The sequence below is a fragment of the Acinonyx jubatus genome, chromosome B3, assembly GCF_027475565.1.
Source record: "Acinonyx jubatus isolate Ajub_Pintada_27869175 chromosome B3, VMU_Ajub_asm_v1.0, whole genome shotgun sequence".
Classification (NCBI taxonomy): domain Eukaryota; kingdom Metazoa; phylum Chordata; class Mammalia; order Carnivora; family Felidae; genus Acinonyx; species Acinonyx jubatus.
In genome coordinates this window covers 132171805-132191491 of record NC_069386.1, presented here as the reverse complement: position 1 = coordinate 132191491, position 19687 = coordinate 132171805, and the positions used below count along the sequence as shown (strand labels likewise).

Below are 19687 nucleotides of genomic sequence, written 5' to 3'. Positions count from 1 at the left end.
TAGGACATGTTATGAATAAAGTAGTGAGTTTAATTTTTATGGTTGTTCCTTTTTAGAATATTGATGTATTTTCAGGGTTCTTGCCTTTGTCACCTTAAACAAAACTATAAGTTCAAATAAAAAAGTCTTTTTTTTTTTCCCATTTTTATTTATTTTTGAGAGACAGAGCACAAGTGGGGAGGGGCAGAGAGAGAAGGAGACAGAATCCAAAGTTTAGGCTCTAGGCTCTGAACTGTCAGCACAGAATCCGATGCGGGGCTCGAACTCACAAACTGTGAGATCATGACCTGAGCCAAAGTTGGACGCTTAACCGACTGAGCCACCCAGGCGCCCCAAATAGAAAAGTCATTTTACCAACACTGCTGTCCTGGAGCTGGGAATAATTCCAGTTCATGTTGACGGATTTGACTTGTTCTCCATTCTTTTTAAGAGAGACATTTAAACAAATAATACAGTCAATACAGTGAAGGACAATAGTAATCTCTGTACCGTGTATTGGGATTGATAAAGAACAGGGAGAAGGTTCCAGTACCAATTTCTATTTGTTCTTTGATAAGCATCTAGTTTTTACTGGAGCCTCTGTTCTGGTTTCCTTGATAGTCCTGAGTGCTTCTGGTCTTTTCCTTTAGCTCCACGTGATTCTCATTTTGTTATGCAGGGATTTGTCACTTCTGTGTTTTCTTGGTCTTCATACCTGTGAGATGCCAGTTTTACTCATGAAGTATGAGTAATTTGAAGTTATTGAGTCTGTTTCCCTACAGTATGCTTTGCAAAATCTTGGCTGCCAATGCTGTAGTTTTGTTTCTCATGATGCGGGCCACTTAGATCCAAAGTGCTGGTACAAAGGAAAGAATTTTACAAATTTTGAAAAGGGATGATTGAGATATAATTTAAACCAGGTTCTACCCACCGTATGTACACAATCATACTCTCCCCTTACTCTTAACTGCTCTGTGTAACATTATTAAATATTTAAAAAAAAATTTTTTTTTTTAACATTTATTCATTTTTAAGAGAGCATGAGCGGGGAAGGGGCAGAGAGAGGGAGACACAGAATCCGAAACGGGCTCCAGGCTCTGAGCTGTCAGCACGGAGCCCTGACGCAGGGCTCGAACTCACAAACTGCGAGATCCTGACCTGAGTCAAAGTCGGACGCTCAACCAACTGAGCCACCCAGGCACCCCATATTAAACATTTTTTTTTTTTTTAACATTCTTATTCTCTGAACTTCTGTATCCCCAAATAGAGCAATTCAGAGAATCTTTTTCAATCATTTGATTTCCACTTGGTGGGATATGTTATATCTGGGATGTGTCTTGAATTTGGGTGCCACTTGAGGTATGGTCTGTTTGTATATTTTAGAAAAAGTAAAGGTAGGATTAACCAATTTAATATCACGGAAAATGTTTCCTGAGCACGTACAACAGAGACTATGGAGTTTATGATCTAGTGGGAGATTACATACACACATATGCATATATCTATACATACGTACTAAGTATATATTTTTAACTTAGGCATGTCTGTAGGGCTGAAGTAGTGGTTGAATCTAACACTAGCTGAGGTAGTATGGAATTAAAGTATAACAAAAATTTTTATATCAATACAGATATTCTAAGTTTATTTTGAGGGAGACAGAGACAGCATGAGGGGTAGAGATAAAGAGAGAATCCCAAGCAGGCTCTGTGCTGCTAGCTATGGAGCCCAATGTGGGGCTCAAACCCACAAACCATGAGATCATGACCTGAGGTGAAACCAAGAATTGGACGCTTAACTGAGCCACCCCAGTGCCCCAAAGTATAATAAAATCTTAGTGAAAAATAGTGATGGAGGGGCGCCTGGGTGGCTCAGTCGGTTAAGCATCCAGCTTCAGCTCAGGTCATGATCTCGTGGTTTGTGGGTTCGAGCCCTGCATCAGGCTCTGTGCTGATAGCTCAGAGCCTGGAGCCTGCTTCGGATATTGTGTCTCCCTCTCTCTCACTGTTTCTCCCCTGCTCACAACACTGTCTCTCTCACAAAAATAAATAAAGCTTTAAAAAAATTTTGTTTTTAAAATACATTTTTAAAATGTTTTATTTTTGAGAGAGAGCGAGCATGGGAGTGTGAGCAGGGGAGGGGCAAAGAGGGAGGGATAGGATCTGAAGTGGTCTCTGTGCTGACAGCAGAGAGCCGACATGGGCTTGAACCCACAGACCATAGGATCATGAGCTGAATGAAGATGGAATGCTCAACCACGTGAACCACCCAGGCACCCCAAAGGAAGCTTTTCTTAATTTTTACCTTCATTTGAGAGGTTGTAGAACCTTACCTTCTAAAGGTAAGGTTTTAAAATCCTATGTAAATGAGGGGGTTGCGAACTATAGCCCATATCCTTTTTTATAAGTCAAGTTTTATTTGAACACAGCCACGCTCATTTACATATTGTTTACGGCTGTTTCTTACTATAACAACAGAGTTAAATGATTGTGGCAGGGACCATATGGTCCACAAAGCCTAAAAATATGCACATGGTGGCCCTTAAATAGGCTTAGGAAATTAAAGCCTTGCCCAAATACAAAGAATAATTTTTCTTTTTAAATCCCCAGTTTCTCCTTTAATAGTTTGGTTTTTCCTTCTCTCTTTTTAAAGAGTACCATTACCAATACCATCTTTCCTTTTTCCAGTTATTGAGTTTGTACCTTCTATAGTATCTGAAAATTATGTTTTAATATACTCTTACCATTAGCATAAATTTGTCCTTTGATTTAACAGGAAGATGAAAAATTTCTGACAGATTTGTTTGCACAACTAACAGATGAAGCAACAGATGAGGAAAAGAGACAGGAATTGGTAAGAAATTTGATACTTATGAAAGGCACAAAACTAAAACAACAGATCTTTTATATTCACTTGTCCTTTTCCTTCTTTTAGGTTAACTTTTTAAAAGAATTTTGTGCATTTTCCCAAACACTTCAACCTCAAAACAGAGATGCTTTTTTCAAGACTTTGTCAAACATGGGCATATTACCAGCTTTAGAAGTCATCCTTGTAAGTTTGTTTCTGTTTGTATTTAATTTCCATTATATTTTTAATCCACAAAGATAATATATTTTTATGTTACATGCAATTATTTGGTTATAGCCAAGGTTTAATATTAGCTGTGTATTATTACATACAGTAAAAACTATGAAATTCTAGTGTTAGAGAAGAGTCCTTAAACCTTACTGAAAGAATACTCAGGAATTTTCCATATTTTTAATAATAAATTGTTACATTTGCAGCCCGTTGAAATGTGACAGAAGAAAAGTAAACAGGAATAAAAGAAAGTATAACTTTATCCACAGAACAGGTTCTCCGTGACAAATTACCTTGACCTCTTTCTTACTGCATTGTTTTCTTATAATTTGTTAGGTTTTGGGTTTACGTAGCTGTAAGTTCCATATTTTTATAATTCCAGGAGAAATAAGTGCTTTTTATCTGCAGGGCATGGATGATACACAGGTGCGAAGCGCTGCCACTGATATATTCTCATACTTGGTTGAATATAATCCATCCATGGTACGAGAGTTTGTCATGCAGGAGGCACAACAGAATGATGATGTAAGTAAGAAGTTAACAGAGCAAAAAATAACCAACAAGGTAAATATTATTTGCGCTAACAGTAAGTATTTGTACATGGGGAGCTGTAACTGTATTTATTATTCATTTTTAAAGATTCAAATAGCTAATATTTGGGAAAAGTGTAGCCATAATACACATGGCTTTTTCTTCCCCTAAATTGGCTCCTTAATTTAGAAATTGTGTCTTACAGCAATTATTTGTTAATGCTCACCTTAAGTTTCTTTTTAAATTTTTGAGATCACATTTCTTAATTCTGTCATTAACTTGATATGCTATCTTATTTGAATCATTAATCAATAAATTGTTCTTCTGTATGTGGAATTATAAGTAACTTCCCTAGGAAAACATTGGCTTTGTTAGGGATAGATTCTCAAAAACACCAGGAGTGAAGAAAGGAAGCACAGTCCCTTGGAAAAGTATTTAGGGTACTTTCTTTACTGCCTGACCATTAGGGAACGAGCTGTGGCCTTGTTTACTCGCTCTCTCCTATACACACACACACACACACACACACACACGTCAATTTTAAAGTGAGAGAATCCGTAGTGTGAAGCGTGCTCCTGGAGTGTGCTATATGGCGTATGCAGCAGCCCCAAATGTGTGTGCTCTTCTGTTTTATTCTTACATATTTGATCCAATGATTCTGAATTTTTTTTCTTCCTGCTCCCATAAAATTTTAGAAGTGACTTCTAAAAATAAACTAATATGTTTTGCCCTCAACTGCATCTTGAAAGGGGAGGGAGGCATTTAGGGAAAAAAAAATCTATGCAGAATTCTTGCATTTTTTACAAATTGAGAAAATAGATTTTACTTTTTAAAAAAGTCTTAAATAAAATGTCAGAATGAAGTGGAATGCCTAGTAATTTTCTGTATTTAAGGGTTGGTCTTTTTGTTTGTTTGTTTTTTAATCGTAGTACCAGGGTAAGTGTAGAAAAGTACCAGTTTGGACTGTTAAATGTTATGTCACATTTTTCTTTAATAAGTAGTCCTATCCAGAAAACCAAAATACCTGTATTATTAAAAATAAAGGCTATTCTTGTTGTCCCTGAAACTCACTAGTTGCACATACATTAATTTAGTATGTCACTTTCATGCAGTAGGCCTCTTAATTCCCAATTTCGATCTTTATGTCCATCCTACTGCTGAATATACAGGCAAGAGCAGAGATTTCCTCACTGAATCCCTCTCTGTTTTTATTTTACTCCTTGGGCTAGAACTGCAGTCATAGAGCTTCAGGAAAACTAGCAATCAGTTTTCATTGACATTGGGAATCATTATAATACATTTGTTCTCTATGCTATCTAAATACCATAATCTTATTTCTTCTAACTTCACACATTTAGGTACCAACTAAATTTATTTTTAATGGAAATTTTGTATCATTTCCATAAATGGAGAACACCTACAGATATCATTTGCCATAAGTAGAAAGAATCTATAGAAATGCAGTGAAAATAGAACAATGCTGTAAATTCTAGCTAAATATTCTTACTATGAAACTGAAAGCCCATTAGCTTTTTTCAGAAGGGAAATTTTGTTATCAAGAAGTACAAAGCTCTACTGGCACCAAATGAACTTTGTGTTTGCCTTAATCAAAGGGATTTAAAGATCAGAGAGAAAGAAAGAGACTTTCTTTTCTGTACTACTTAGTGTAAATGTGCCTATAGCGTGCTTGAGGGAAACACTGCCATATATCCTGTTAAAGAAGTTAGTCATTTCTTTTGTTTGCAGTTAACAAGGCAGCTAGTATAATGCTGTAACGTGTCATAGTGTGTGCTTTTACAGTCTCACTCATAGTAAGTGATCCTTATTGTATGTACTTTTCTCACCAGGATATTTTGCTCATCAACCTCATTATAGAACATATGATTTGTGATACAGACCCTGAACTTGGAGGAGCAGTCCAACTTATGGGCCTGCTTCGAACTTTAGTTGACCCAGAGAACATGTTAGCTACTGCCAATGTAAGCCACAGGCATTTTTCTCGTTTTCATACTAGTATATTGTTTATTGCTGGTAGGAACCAATGCCGTTAAAGTTCATGGAAGTGTTTTTGATTCCTTAGAAAACAGAGAAGACTGAGTTTCTGGGTTTCTTTTATAAGCACTGTATGCATGTCCTCACTGCTCCTTTACTGGCAAATACAACAGAAGACAAACCCAGCAAAGGTAAGATAATGCAGGTTGGTAGTGAAGTTCTTTGTTCTTGAATTCTGAAATTCAGAGTTGATGTAGAGTAATAGTCTTTAAAAGTTCAAGCCATTTGGATACATTTTCAAAAAAGGTGCTCAAGGTAAAATTTCTTTAAAAGTGCTATAATTGAAGACAATAAAACGTAATAGGAGATAATTGTTGCTTTCAGAATTTTAAAAGTTTTTAAGGCAATATTCATATTTTTTTTTATTTACATAGGTTAAAAAAATAGAAGGAAGTAGTTATGAAAAAAGTAATTTTGTTATTTGCACTCCAGATGTGCAGAGCAAGGCTGTGCTCACTATTAAACTCTTTCTTTCCATTGGGGATTATTCATATACTGATGACTCATTATTTCTGCATTTCATTCCTTTAGCTTGCGTGTGTGTATTTCAGAGAGTAGGTTTTTTTTATTTTTTATTTTTTAATGTTTGTTTATTTTTGAGAGAGAGACAGAGAGCATTGAGCAGGGGAGGGGCAGAGAGACAGGGAGACACAGAATTGGAAGCAGGCTCTAGGCTGTGAGCTGTCAGCACAGAGCCCGACGCGAGGCTCGAACCCACAAGCTGTGAGATCATGACGTGAGCCAAAGTCGGACACTCAACTGACTGAGCCACCCAGGTGCCCCCAGAGAGTAGTTTTAGGATGTTCAAGGGAAATCCTTTATTGATGTTTCGAGAAGATGATTTTGTTCTCGATGAATTATCAGTACAATATAACTTACATACCACTTACAAAATAAATATTAAATTTAGTTTTTTGTGACTCTAGGATTAAGTCTGGGAACCATGATAATTCATTTTTCTGTCTACTTTATTTGTACTAGGTAAAGCTTAAGGCTTTTTTCCAAACACATTTATTTAGTTCTTTAAACATTTATTAAAAACCTGTTGTGTGGAAGGCACTGTGCTATATATAATCTTTAGGGGCTAAATGGGGGAAATGAAAAAAGTAAGTAAAATACTTCCAGAAGCTTTCTGCCTGGTGAGGAAGAAAGATAAGCCAATGATTATAACTCTGTGGATTCATCCTGTGTAATAAAGGAGCCACAAAACATAGTGGAATCATAGGAGCAGAGAGAATAATTCCACCAAAGACCAGATGGTATCTTTCAAGCCCTCCTGTGCCATGTGTACTGTCCATCTTATGAGGGATGTGTTAAGACATGGTAGAGCATTCTTGCACCTTGGAATAAAGCAGATCTAATAGATTCATGTCTCATCTCTGCCTTGCTGTTCATACTTGGGTTTTGTGAAACAAATTCCTCTTACAGTTGCTGAAGAAAATGTAAAGCACAGTTCTTGGCACATGGTAGGATAGGAATCCATTGTTTGTTCCCTTTTCCTTAACTTGAAATTTGGGGTTTGGGCACCTGGGTGGCTCAGTTGGTTAAGCATCTGACTTGATTTCAGCTCAGATCACAATCTCAGCGGTTTGTGAGGTCAAGCCCCGTGTTGAGTTCTGTGCTGACAGCTGGAAGCCTGCTTGGGATTCTCTACCCCCACCCCCCGCCAAGTAAATAAACATATAAAAAATACAATTTTGGATTGATAGGATTTTACTTGATTGGAATTTAGATACTTACATTTGGAAAGGAAAAGAATATTAGTCATTAAATATAATTGTGTTTTGTTTTTAGATGATTTTCAGACTGCCCAGTTGTTGGCACTTGTACTGGAGTTGTTAACATTTTGTGTGGAGCACCATACCTACCACATAAAGAACTACATTATTAATAAGGACATCCTCCGGAGAGTGCTAGTTCTTATGGCCTCAAAGCATGCTTTCTTGGCATTATGTAAGTGTTACTTCTGGTAGAATTATTTATTATTGATATATTATCATGTTGTTGGTACCTTTGGGTCTTAACTGCCTAAGAAAAGATCATGGATTTCAGGTCAAGAGACCTACATTCTAATAGGAAACTACACTGATTATATAATTTCACCACATTTTGAGATGATTTTCCTCATTTGCATATTTCTCAGTTATATAAGCAGAGGGGTTGGTGTGCATCTACAAAATTAATATTAAAGTATTCCATTATTAAAATGGCACCTTAGATCATTTTACCTCCGTAACTTTTTTAGGACTGCATTACTAATTATAAATTAGGCATTCCTGGGTCTCACACTAAATCATGAAGAATATTTTTGTAATTTGGAAATTTATAGCTAACAGCACTGACTTCCTAAAACACATTCCAAGTTACAAAATGCCCAGCACAAATGTCTGTAGATGGTCCATTCATTGACTGCACAAATACTTTTTTCTCATGTTTATTTCTATTTGACAATATAACATTTTTTTGAACATATAATTTATTGTCAGATTAGCTAACATACAGTGTATATACCGTGATTCATCACTTTACATACAACAACCAGTGCCGGACAGTATAACATTTTATTACCTCTGACAATTCAGAGCAAGAGGGGCAGACTTCAGAGGTGACCAGATCCAGGCTGTGGTCTATTTTTGCACAACTTACAAGCTGAAAAGTGGTTTTCATGTTTTTTAAAGGGTTGTTAAAAAAAAAAAAAACAAAACGCTACAGATGCCATACATATGTGGCTTAATAAAGCCTAAAATGTGGACTTGTAAACCTTTATGGGAAAAGTTTGTCAGCTCTCTTAGAGCAACACATGGATTGTTCTTAGTTGTACACGTTTTTCAAAACTTAACTGTGTTAAGGCCCTATTTGTTGAAATAAAACATGTTTCAGAATTGTAAATAGGTTATTTGAGAATGTACTTGATCATGTAGCAGCCAGCCTTTGGTAAGTTGACAGACCAATGTGGGGGTACCTTAGAGGCTCGATAAAATATCTGCTGGTAATTTGTCTTTTGGTTTTTATGGGTAAGTTTGGTTGTTTTGTCATTGTTTAAAGGCATCACAGTCATTCACTAATTGAAGGCCTGAATATATGTATATACATGTATATCCATTTTTTGCTATTTTTTTTAACTTCTTTTACAATTTTTTTACTTAATGGATTTTTAAAATATCCTTAACATTATAAGAACATTATTTTTATAAGGATGTGTCTGATGTTGATTTGCTCTACAATATTTTATCTTTAAAGTAGTAAGTAGAAGTAGATTTCCTTCTAAAAACATTAAACATTTTTATCAGGGTAACCGCTAGTTGACTTAGTTTTTCGGGCCAATGTACACACAGCAGTATGGACTGAGACTACACGTAGTCATAGTATATTTTCATTTTCCAACTTTCAGATATTTAGTAAAATTAGTTTCTATTGATTGTCCAGAAACTTTGAAGCTACCCTTGGTAAACTTTTTCAGCCAAAAGTAACTCGGAGCATGTGTGGCATTAATCTAGACTGCTAAGAACAACAAAAAAATAAATCGGACAACAAAAAAAACAAATGCATTATCTCAGTCCTGCCTTACTAATGTACTATCCATGAGCTCAGCATTTGCAAAAGAAGGGCTTTTTAAACTCATTCACTTTCCTTCTATACCAACCACAGCAAAAGTGAGAGCCCCCTGACTAAATTGAGAGTGAATTCATAATGAACACTTCTTTCGTGTTAAAATAGAAGGTTTTGTTCAAGTGCGGGGAAAGGCAGTTTAGGACAGAATGGAAAAACTAAATAAATGAGTATGTTGATCATTTATTTCAATAAATGTATCAAGTACCTACTATCCTATTTTGTCAGTACTAAGCTCTGCATTTTAGACATTTGTCATCTGTGAGATCAAGGTGAGTCTTAAAATTAATGGCATGTTGTTGTGAATGATAGTTTGGTTGGTTTGGTTTTCTTAGAGTAGAAAAAGTTTCTTGTAATCAGTGGCATCTTAGACTTGATGAAGTATGCTAAATACCTGGTACAAAGAAAATGAAGATGATTAAGACCTGGACTCAGCTGTCAAAGGGATCAGAGTTCATTAGGAGATAGTCCTGTAAAAATCAAAATACAATGCCCTAAGTACTATATTGAGGTGTGTTTGGAAGCATAGTGGAAAGAATTTATTCTCCACGAATGAGTCAGATCAGGAAAATTTTGCAAAAGAGGTAAACTGGGTTGTATTGGTCATGGGAGAATGTGACATGCTTGGTTGAATACACAGCTAATGTGCAGATGTGGGGAAAGTGTGACATGTTAATGGTTTGGTGTAGGTAGAACACATGAGTCCAGTGGGAGAGTGGCAGGAGAGGGATAAAAAAAGGCTTTTGGTTCGCAGTTCTTGATCTCATTGTTTTGCTTGCAGTATCATCAAGAAAAGGTCTCAAAATTTAATGAGAACGAGGAAGAGATTTCATTTCAGGGAAGGTTTATATTGTAGGAAAGCCTTAGTTATGCTTCATTCTTCGCATTTTCCAAACGGAGTTAGCATTAAACCTAACTTACTCTCAAATTATTCTCCGTGTGGCTGTCTTCCCAGATTGAGAACATGAGTAGTTTCTGGAAGAGGATGCCAGTCATAAGGAATAAGCACTCTAGGACTGGCTGTAGAGTACAGAGTAGGAGTTTTTGATCGAGGATTTCTTAAAGAACGAAGTATAAATTTGAGGAGATGTAGAACATTTTCAGTCTGCTAACATCACATTGAAAGAAAACGTTAGGTACAGTGTTCGTTATAAGTGAATTTAGACGCCAGATTATAAGGACAGCAGGTAACGAATGAGTGGTTAAATGTAAACAAGTTGGGAACTTCACCGAACTTGCCTTTTTTTTTTAAATATCCGCTGCTTACTAGAAGGCTTTTATCCTAAAGCCAACAAATCGGTTCTGTAGGGGAGACCAGCAGTCCTTTCACAATGTACGCCTTTATAGGTTAGATATGTACATAGAGCAGTTTTATCCGTCTTATTTCCTTGGTTTTTCAGGGTTCATGTCTAGTTTTTTTGTTAAAGATGTGGACATCTATAAAAGGAATGAAATAAAAATGTTACTGTAGATGCTTTATTTGGCCATCATTAGTTACATATGAGGCAAGAAGTCTCAACTTGTGACACGAAATCTCCCGTTGTGTGAGGTAAAGAGGAATGACTTTAGAGATGATTGAAACGAAGCACCAGAGATTCCTGGAATGTTGATAAAGTTTAGAGGGAAGCATGGAAGCAGAGTGCACTTTACATCGAAAGTCCTCCAGTTATGCCGCTGTGGCCTCTCCCAGAAGCTTTCTCTAATTTACTCTGAGCAACTTGACTTGATAGAACTCACTGGTAAATTTTTGAAAGCAACCTTTATTCAACAGCAAGTAGTGGTTGGATACTCTTGATGCAGGTTTGCTTTTGGGGAAGACTTTGAGTGGACGTGACCCACTTCTGGATATAAATAAATGAGGGCAAATGGAAAGGAGGAACAAAGCAAAGACCAGTAGAACCATCTTCCATCTACACCAGCAGTTTCTGGACAGAACTGCTCTTGAGGAAATAGTGGTCCCACTGCACGCCTCGGTCTTAGTGAATTCTAGGAAGGGAGTTTCTTACCAATTACTTAGGAACTGCACGCAGACCACAGGGTGCAGCTAGTGTGTGTTATGGTAGGACACAAGTCTCCACAAAGCCTGCAGAGTTCAGAGTGCTGATTCTTGAAACAATAGCTCGTGCCTTAATTACTAAAAACTGAACATCTGGCCTGAGCTCCAATGGATTCTTTTTTATTCTGACAGATGGAACTGCCTCACTAAGTTCCTTTGTCAAGTGACATCACAAAAAAACCAAACTCTAAAATCACTGTTTTGGGAAAATAAACCCTTGTTAGGCTTGACTTAACACACAGGTGCCTCTTACTGTTTAAAATGTCTTAATTTCACCATACTTTTGTATTTGAAAATAATTCAGTAGTTGAAAAAAAATGCCATTACTCTTCTATACATTATTTTGAAATTCCCTGCCCAGAGTGTCACTTTAGAAAGAGACACTCTTCAATAAGTTGCATTGTTAATTAAGGCAGTTTATAACCAGCTTGTACCTAAATGGGCATTCACTTGTGGACCTCTTTTCTGCCAACTAAAGAAAAATTGAGCTGCTTTACTCCTCTGCCTTCCCACCCAGAAACCGTGTCAGCATGGTTGCCTGGCTACCTGCTCATGAAGGACTTGATTAATAACAAATTGGCAATTTAACGAGCCACTTCCATGATCTCCAAAGAAACCAAAATACAAACACAATAATTAATCTTGCCAACCGAAGACGATGTGACTGCATGAAGTGAGTATGCTTTTTTGAACTGTTTACAATAACTGGGGCATTAACTTACTGATAAACTCCATTTAGGTAAAGAGGGTTTGTCTAGCTGTCTGAGTATATTTGGATCTTGATGAATGGTGACTTAAGTAACTCCCCATACCTCAAGATGTAAATATACCTTTTAATCTGTAAGTTAAAGCCTAATTAATTGTAAAAAGGAAAATTAGGAAAAAAAGTTAAAAAGCATACTCGCTGCAATAAGCCTAGAGGACCACGTTTTAAAAGCAACATTCTCTAAATTTATTTCAAAATTATGGGAAGGCAAGTTATGGGTCATGCAGAGTTTTGTGGGTTTATAGTAGTGCTCCTGACACATTGACAGATCAGCCATCGTAAACCCAGAACTCTGATGCAGAATAGTAAGAGTGTCCAAAAATAATGAATATCAAATTATACGTGGATTGCCCTAATAAAACAATGGTTTTTCTGTTGTTTTCAAGGTGACTGTAGAAGGACATATTTAGAATTTTCTCATCTTTAGTATAAAGCTTAATTCATTTGTCAGCCCTGTTTTAGCTCTTATTTTAGATGTGAAGTACATTTTGGTCATTAGTAGGTTCCAGAATTTTTCCACTCTCTGAGACTTGTGTTCTATCATGACATACACTATTTCCAGAATACATTTTTCTGGTAACCCTTTTGTGATCCCTGTTCCTTAGGTACATACTTCTGGAAGCGGTAACCTAACACTGCACGAAGAATTATTTATTACACAGGTTTTTTTGTTTTTTAATCTAAAATATGGAAGTGGGGTATATAATTTGAACAACGATGCCTCTGTGTTTCAGGTGCTCTTCGTTTTAAGAGAAAGATTATTGGATTAAAAGATGAGTTTTACAACCGCTACATAATGAAAAGTTTTTTGTTCGAACCAGTTGTCAAAGCGTTTCTCAACAACGGATCCCGCTACAATCTGATGAACTCTGCCATTATAGAGATGTTTGAATTTATTAGAGTGGTAGGTTCTGTATTTTCCAGTTAGAATTTTGGTTTTAATTGAGAATACTGAATATGCATTATTGATATTGTGGCTTGAGATTATACTTGGAGAAAATTTTAAAAAGAAAACCCACGTAACCAGAAGCTTGTAAGGGATTCAGTTCAAAGTAATACAGTCTCTCAGCAGCTGTGAATCCTTTACAGGATAGTTTGACGACTGATTTAACACTGTCATGGTAATCATTTTAAGAAAGTAGAATTAACAAAAACCACATCAAAACTTTGAGGGCTTCTGAATTGTGACTTTTCCCTGTATACTTTCAAAGAACAATTTCAGGGGTGCCTGGGTGGCTCAGTTGGTTAAGTGCCGACGTCAGCTCAGGTCATGATCTCACAGTTTGTGGGTTTGAGCCCCACGTCGGACTCTGTGCTGACAGCTCAGAGCCTGGGAGCCTGCTTCGGATTCTGTGTTTGCCTCCCTCTCTGCCCCTCATCCACTCGTGCTCTGTTTCTCAAAAATAAACGTTAAAAAAAATTTAAAGAATAATTTCATTACAGACTTCTGAATCTTTAGTAATAGAGTAGGCTAGTGGTTCTCAAACAGTGTGTTAGAATTATCTGTGACATGCTTTAAAATTATGGTGAAACATACATAATGTGAATTTGCTTTTTTAAAAAAAATATTTGAGCATGTGTGCAGCTCATGACCTGAGTTGAAACCAAGTCAGGTGCTTGACCAACTGAGCCGCTCAGAAACCCCCAAAATTTGCCTTTTTAAAAAGTGTACAATTCATCGGCATTAAGTGCGCTCACACTGTTGCGCAACCATCACCACCATCTGTCTCTAGCACTTTTCTGTGATGTGCTGATCCCACCCCACACTTACTTAAATTTAAGAACCATCTGGGGTGGGACCTGGGCATTTACTTTGGGAAGACCCGTTAATTCTGAGATACACCAAAAATCAGAGACACTTTGGTACGTAGCATAGCCAATTATGCCCATTTTCAGCATTTGATTAAGACTGGCTTATAATTTTATGAAGTTCATCTGTTTGGGGCAGGTTACTGAATTCTCTACAATTAAGCCTCCTCTCAGCAAAAGTAACATTTTCCTATTGTATGTTTTCATTATAATTCTTTTCTGTAGGAAGATATAAAATCATTAACTGCTCATGTAATTGAAAATTACTGGAAAGCGCTGGAAGACGTAGATTATGTACAGACATTTAAAGGATTAAAACTGAGATTTGAACAACAAAGAGAAAGGCAAGATAATCCCAAACTTGACAGGTAAATTACTACATTTTTTAATCTATTCATTCAAGTTTGACGGTGGTGCCTCTTTCTGGCCTGGCTGGGGGAGGGAGGGATGGGATAAGCAGGAGTTGTAGTTTTCTGCAATGGCCAACGTGAATGTTGTCCTGAAGGTGTAGGTGGATATTGGCTTGGTCTTGGACTCTTCTTTAGGCATTTATCAGACTAGATAGTGAAAAAGAAAACCCAACACTTATGTGGCAGTGGGGCTTCACTGATTTGCTTTGAATTACTTTGTTACCAGTTACTTAAGAAATCTCGTATATTTTTCTAAATGCCTGAATTCACACAATTACGGTAGATTTTAAAATCCATGAATTAGGATTAATTCCTGATGTTAACAAGTTTAATAACTGATCCATAATACTAGAGATGGTGGACTTTTTCAATCATATATGAAAAATCTGGTTGGGTAGAGTCTGGTTCTTCATTAGCCTGTGTATAAATCTGTTCTCTCCTTGCTCTGTTAAGACGGTCTAATTCGGAGCACCACTTTGAAGACTGTCTAAAGGAGTCTGTGGAGGAGTCGGTTTACTTTCTTCTCTTTACTCGTAGCATGCGGTCCATTTTGAGGAATCACAGGTATCGAAGAGACGCCAGAACACTAGAAGACGAAGAGGAGATGTGGTTTAACACTGATGAGGATGACATGGAAGATGGTGAAGCTGTCGTGTCTCCATCTGACAAAACTAAAAACGATGATGATATTATGGATCCAATAAGTAAATTCATGGAAAGGAAGAAATGTATGTTGAAAAGCTGGGCAAAAATGACAGCTTTCCCACCCTGGTTTCTTTCTTTCTTGAGAAAACGAGTATCTACTTTGTGTCGTGACCTAGATTTCAAAGACTTAGTTGCTTTACAGAATGTGACTTAATGGCTGGGGGTGAAAGCATGGACTAAATTTTCTTAATTTGACTTGACTTAGGAGAACTAGATTATTTCGGGAAGGGTGGAAACACTGGATACAGAAGGAAGGTTTCATCCCTTCTCAGTAGCGTGTTGAACATGTGTTTTCCCCCAGCAAAGGAGTAAGCTAGGAAATTGTGTTTAGTACCACCTCATTTGGGGGGATTAAAAAAAGACAAGTATGGGTGACAACTATTGACAATATTCTTATTTTTAGTAAAAGAAAGTGAGGAAAAAGAGGTGCTTCTGAAAACGAATCTTTCTGGTCGGCAGAGCCCAAGTTTCAAGCTTTCCCTCTCTAGTGGAACAAAAACTAATCTCACCAGCCAGTCACCTGCAGCAAATCTGCCTGGTTCGCCGGGATCCCCGGGATCCCCAGGATCTCCAGGCTCTCCTGGATCTGTCCCTAAAAGTACATCTCAGACGGCAGCTATTACTACCAAGGTACATTTTGACTTCCAGGCCTTTCTCATTTAATCTAGTTCAACAGTAACTGTGACTGAGATTTCCTTTGGGTACTGTCTTTTGGAACTGATCAAACCTTTCTGAACTAGAGGGAATAAATAATCCTCCCACTACTACCTGAATGTATGCAGAACTTCAGCAATTTCTGAAAGTTTTTTATGACCAATACCAAAGTCTGAATAAATTATTTTGGTGGTTTGCGTTTTAGAACTCCGGTTCAGATTTGTTTCAAAACATACACAAAATTTTAAAGTTATTCTTTATCACCTTTCCCAATTAACACCCAGATAAAGACTTGTGTGGAAGAAAAATAAATACCTGGACATTCCCAACACTGTTTTTCCAAGCAAGGTTTATAAAAAAGAATTAACCATCATCTCTTTTCATATAAGAAAGGACCAAAATTTTAACACCAAAAATGTGGACAAGACATAATCTTAGGATAAAAACCTATTCCCTGGGTCACCTTATGCTGCCCAGGACTAGCAGACTGGGCATTTGGAATTCGCTGATCTAAATCGGGAATACAGTGCCCCACCCACAGTTGTTCTTTCTTTGACAATTGCACAAGACCCCTAAGGGCTAAGAAGTGAATTTGAGAGATGCTGAAGTGAAGGGACCACAGAGCAGTGGGACTTCTTCCACAGCCTCCTAAATAGAGCTGCAGTGGTTTCTGGTGAAGGCACGGGTCTAAAAGGAAGCTGGAAGGAAAGGCAGACTCCCTTTCCTAACTTCTAATGGTCTGCCCTCCTGGTCTGTTGATCTTCTGTAGTTTGTTAATGCACTATTAAATTTTAAAACATTTTTTCAATTCAGTAATTACTGATTCCATCTCCTGGGTGATTTGTTAGGATTATAGACTAAAAATTTTATTACGGAAAACTTAGGGAAAATACAGTGAATTTCAGTTGCATCCAATCTCGCGTAACCACACAGTAATATTGGGAGGGGGGAATCTGTATCCTTTATCTAGACTTAAAATATGTGCTGGAAATGTAGTTTAAAAAAAAAAATAAACCTTATTTCTGAACAGGGAGGCCTCGTGGGTCTGGTAGATTATCCTGATGATGATGAAGACGATGATGAGGATGAAGACAAGGAAGACACGCTACCGTTGTCAAAGAAAGCAAAGTTTGAGTCCTAATAATGGCAACTGCCTCTGATCAGTACCTGTTGAGAAAACTGGTTCTCTACCCCTCCCCCCTACAAAATCCATAACAAAGCAGTGGTCTCTTGTGAATGACTGATCCAGATCAGCCTCCCACACTTGACTTCTGCTCATCAAGTGCCAATTCAATGGAGCAGGAGGAGGGGATATTATACATTTAGGGGAAAGACTTAAGCCTTTGAGCTCTCCAGCTTGGACCACACATTGCCCTTTTCTCAGGGAAGGAAATGGAAACAAAAAGCCAACAGGGCAGGGGTTTTGTAAGTGGAACTCTGGATTGACTGGTCAGTTGCTACAATCAGAATATGCTTTCTCGGACCACGTTTGAGACTCAGAAGAATAGGCTCTTGTGCCCTGATTCTTCACTAGTTAAGAATGCCAGCAGTTTCTTTGTATAAAGAGACCTGCCTTTAAAATCATATATTCTGAGCATTTTAGTCAAGCTACAACAGGTTTGGAAAACCTCTTCGGGGGAGGGGCGAATATAAAGTTTCCTCTTTTTTATCTGTTCCCTTTGCCCTTCAAACTGCAGATTTTTTTTTTTTTTTAAAGTGGGGCTTTGTCCCTACTTGATTAAAGATTGAGTGGAATTCTAGATGTGGTCATTTGTGTCATAATTTTTTGGTTTCATTTTGTTTTTGATTTTTTTCTCCCCTGAGTGTATGCTTAGTTGTTGAGTATATATATTTGGGACCATTAAAACTTTTTTTGATGTAATATAACCTAACGTTGTGCTGGTACCTGTTTTACCATGTGTAATTTTTGTTCTACATCACAGTTCTTAATTTGTTTAGAGTTTTATGAAAGATGGTATAGTTTTTATTGACAAAAACAAAGTAATCTTACAACTATGTGCATACAAAAGCAATACTATTTTGTGACTAAATATTTTATATTAAAATTTACATCAGCAACTGTCTTGAGAATTCAGGGAAATAGAGTGGAATTTAAAATTTCAACCATTTTGTTAAACCTAGAAACGTGAAATTAGTATTCCAAAGAGATTCTGAAATTTCGTATCTTGGGAAAATGACGGTACATTAAATCTAAATTGAGGCTGGATGATTTAAAAATAACATATTTGACTTTTGAATAATAAAAAAAGTGAAGAGTAAGAGAAATTGTATTAGTTGTATGTTTCTTTTCTTTTTTTTTTTTTTTTTAACTACTCCCTTTGGAATACCAGCTGGAGTTGTAAGTGGTGGTCCCTAAATAAATACGTGGCCAAAGGACCATCAGCTATCACCTTAGTGCAACAGTATTTTTAAATAGGTTCCTTTTATTGTCGTAGGTGTTAAAATTCTTTTAAGGAAGTGACATCACATACCCTCACTTTTTTTTTTTTAATAAGCTTTTAGAACTTAAGAATGGGTTTACAAATGTGAATAAAAATCCATATCCAGGAAATGATACTATTTTAAGTATCATACTTTTAACTGAGTTAATCTCACAAGCACTGTGTGCTTCTACTCTTTTGCTTAGTCCTCAGTAAATTCTAACATGTGGTACCAAAAACAAGGTTATATTTAATAGTTGGAAAGAAGACCAGGAAGTGATAACTTGTTACAGTCATGAAACAAGTTTTATTGTTGGCTGTTTTTTTAAACAAATTTTGGGTGCATAATTAACTATAAGCATTTAAGTGTATTTCACTACAGTCTAGAGACACTTCTGAGACTCCAGTTCTGGCTATTAATAATTAAAGTTAATCAAGTTACCTTGTCAATAAAGCGAAGAAAGATCTTAAGTTTAATTATATTACGTCTTCCTTTGTTACCTAGCAAGTCCCATGTTTGTGCCTTAACCGTACAGTTTAAACTCACTGCTGGTTGGGCTCCTGGAACACAACTTGTCTTGGTGTTCTCACAGCTCCTGAGTAGAGGGGAGGAGCGCCCCATGCTTTCATAAATTCTGGTCCAGTAGTTAAATTAACTATTGGCCCTTAACAGGTAAGAGATACCCCCTCATTGATGGATAGTTGCATTTTCTCAGTTATTAGCAATTACAGGTACTGAAGCAGAAAACTGACACCAACTGCTATAATAGAAATTAGTTCTAAAACAGCTGGTCACTTTGCAGAGGGAAACTTAGCAATAAATTGCGAGAAGGACAACACTTGAATTGACAGGTCCACCTGACTCAAGCCTGTACTGTTGAATAGATACGGTCTTGAAAACAGATGTAAATATAATGGTGTGAAGTTAGAAATTCTTATTTTCCATTTTAATGATACCTACTGGCTCTTTTGCTCATTTTGCAGTGCTTAAAATGAAAAACAAAAATTGCATTTCTGTGGGGTGATTTCCCAACAACTTCTGAAAAACACAATTACCTGCATGAAACACCTTGATATCCTGTCTGGTCCAGAAATGCCACCCTGGCTTTTTTTTTTTTTTTTTTTTTTTTTAAATAGAATTGAAGCCTGATAGTTTTTTCCCTGACTATACTCAAATCTTGCACATGATTTTCTCTGGAAGTCAGTTTTTGTGAATTTGGAAATGAAGGAGAGAAGCATGGAACGGGGGACACATTCCTCCTACTTTTGTCCTTAAGCAGTAGTCTTTGTAAAGTTACCAAGATTAGAATAGCAAGCGGTTGATATTAGAAGATCTCTTTAAGTGGAAAACTTTTCAGTTTCTCAACAGAGTTTTGGTATTTATCATAACTGTTTAAACAGCACGGTCAAAATCACTTTTGGAGGAAAATTTAGGACTTTCAAAATTCTTATATACAAGGTTATATTAACTTTTTCTGCCATAATATCCATTTTGAGCAAGAGGATTATAAAAACAAATTTGTATGGGCTGGATTATTGTCTGCTGTTATACTGGGACACTCAGAGAACATGGGGAAATGGGGAAATAGTATATTGTGAT

At 36.8% G+C, this 19687-nt stretch overlaps 1 protein-coding gene across 2 annotated transcripts in view; it reads left to right on the top strand.

The window, feature by feature from the left end:
• PPP4R3A (protein phosphatase 4 regulatory subunit 3A) overlaps positions 1-17406 on the top strand; it is a 37695-nt gene extending 20289 nt beyond the window's left edge. Inside the window, exons 5-15 of one of the 2 annotated variants that reach the window (XM_027066436.2) lie at positions 2752-2829; positions 2911-3027; positions 3463-3579; positions 5433-5564; positions 5666-5768; positions 7432-7590; positions 12803-12972; positions 14103-14245; positions 14825-15015; positions 15396-15622; positions 16677-17406. In XM_027066436.2, coding sequence (XP_026922237.1) covers positions 2752-2829; positions 2911-3027; positions 3463-3579; positions 5433-5564; positions 5666-5768; positions 7432-7590; positions 12803-12972; positions 14103-14245; positions 14825-15015; positions 15396-15622; positions 16677-16787 — 1548 coding nt within the window. In that variant the 3' untranslated portion in view covers positions 16788-17406. Of the gene's footprint in view, positions 1-2751; positions 2830-2910; positions 3028-3462; positions 3619-5432; positions 5565-5665; positions 5769-7431; positions 7591-12802; positions 12973-14102; positions 14246-14824; positions 15016-15395; positions 15623-16676 lie in introns of both variants that reach the window. The other variant, XM_027066435.2, reaches the window with a different exon arrangement.
• The last annotated feature ends 2281 nt before the right edge of the window (positions 17407-19687 follow it).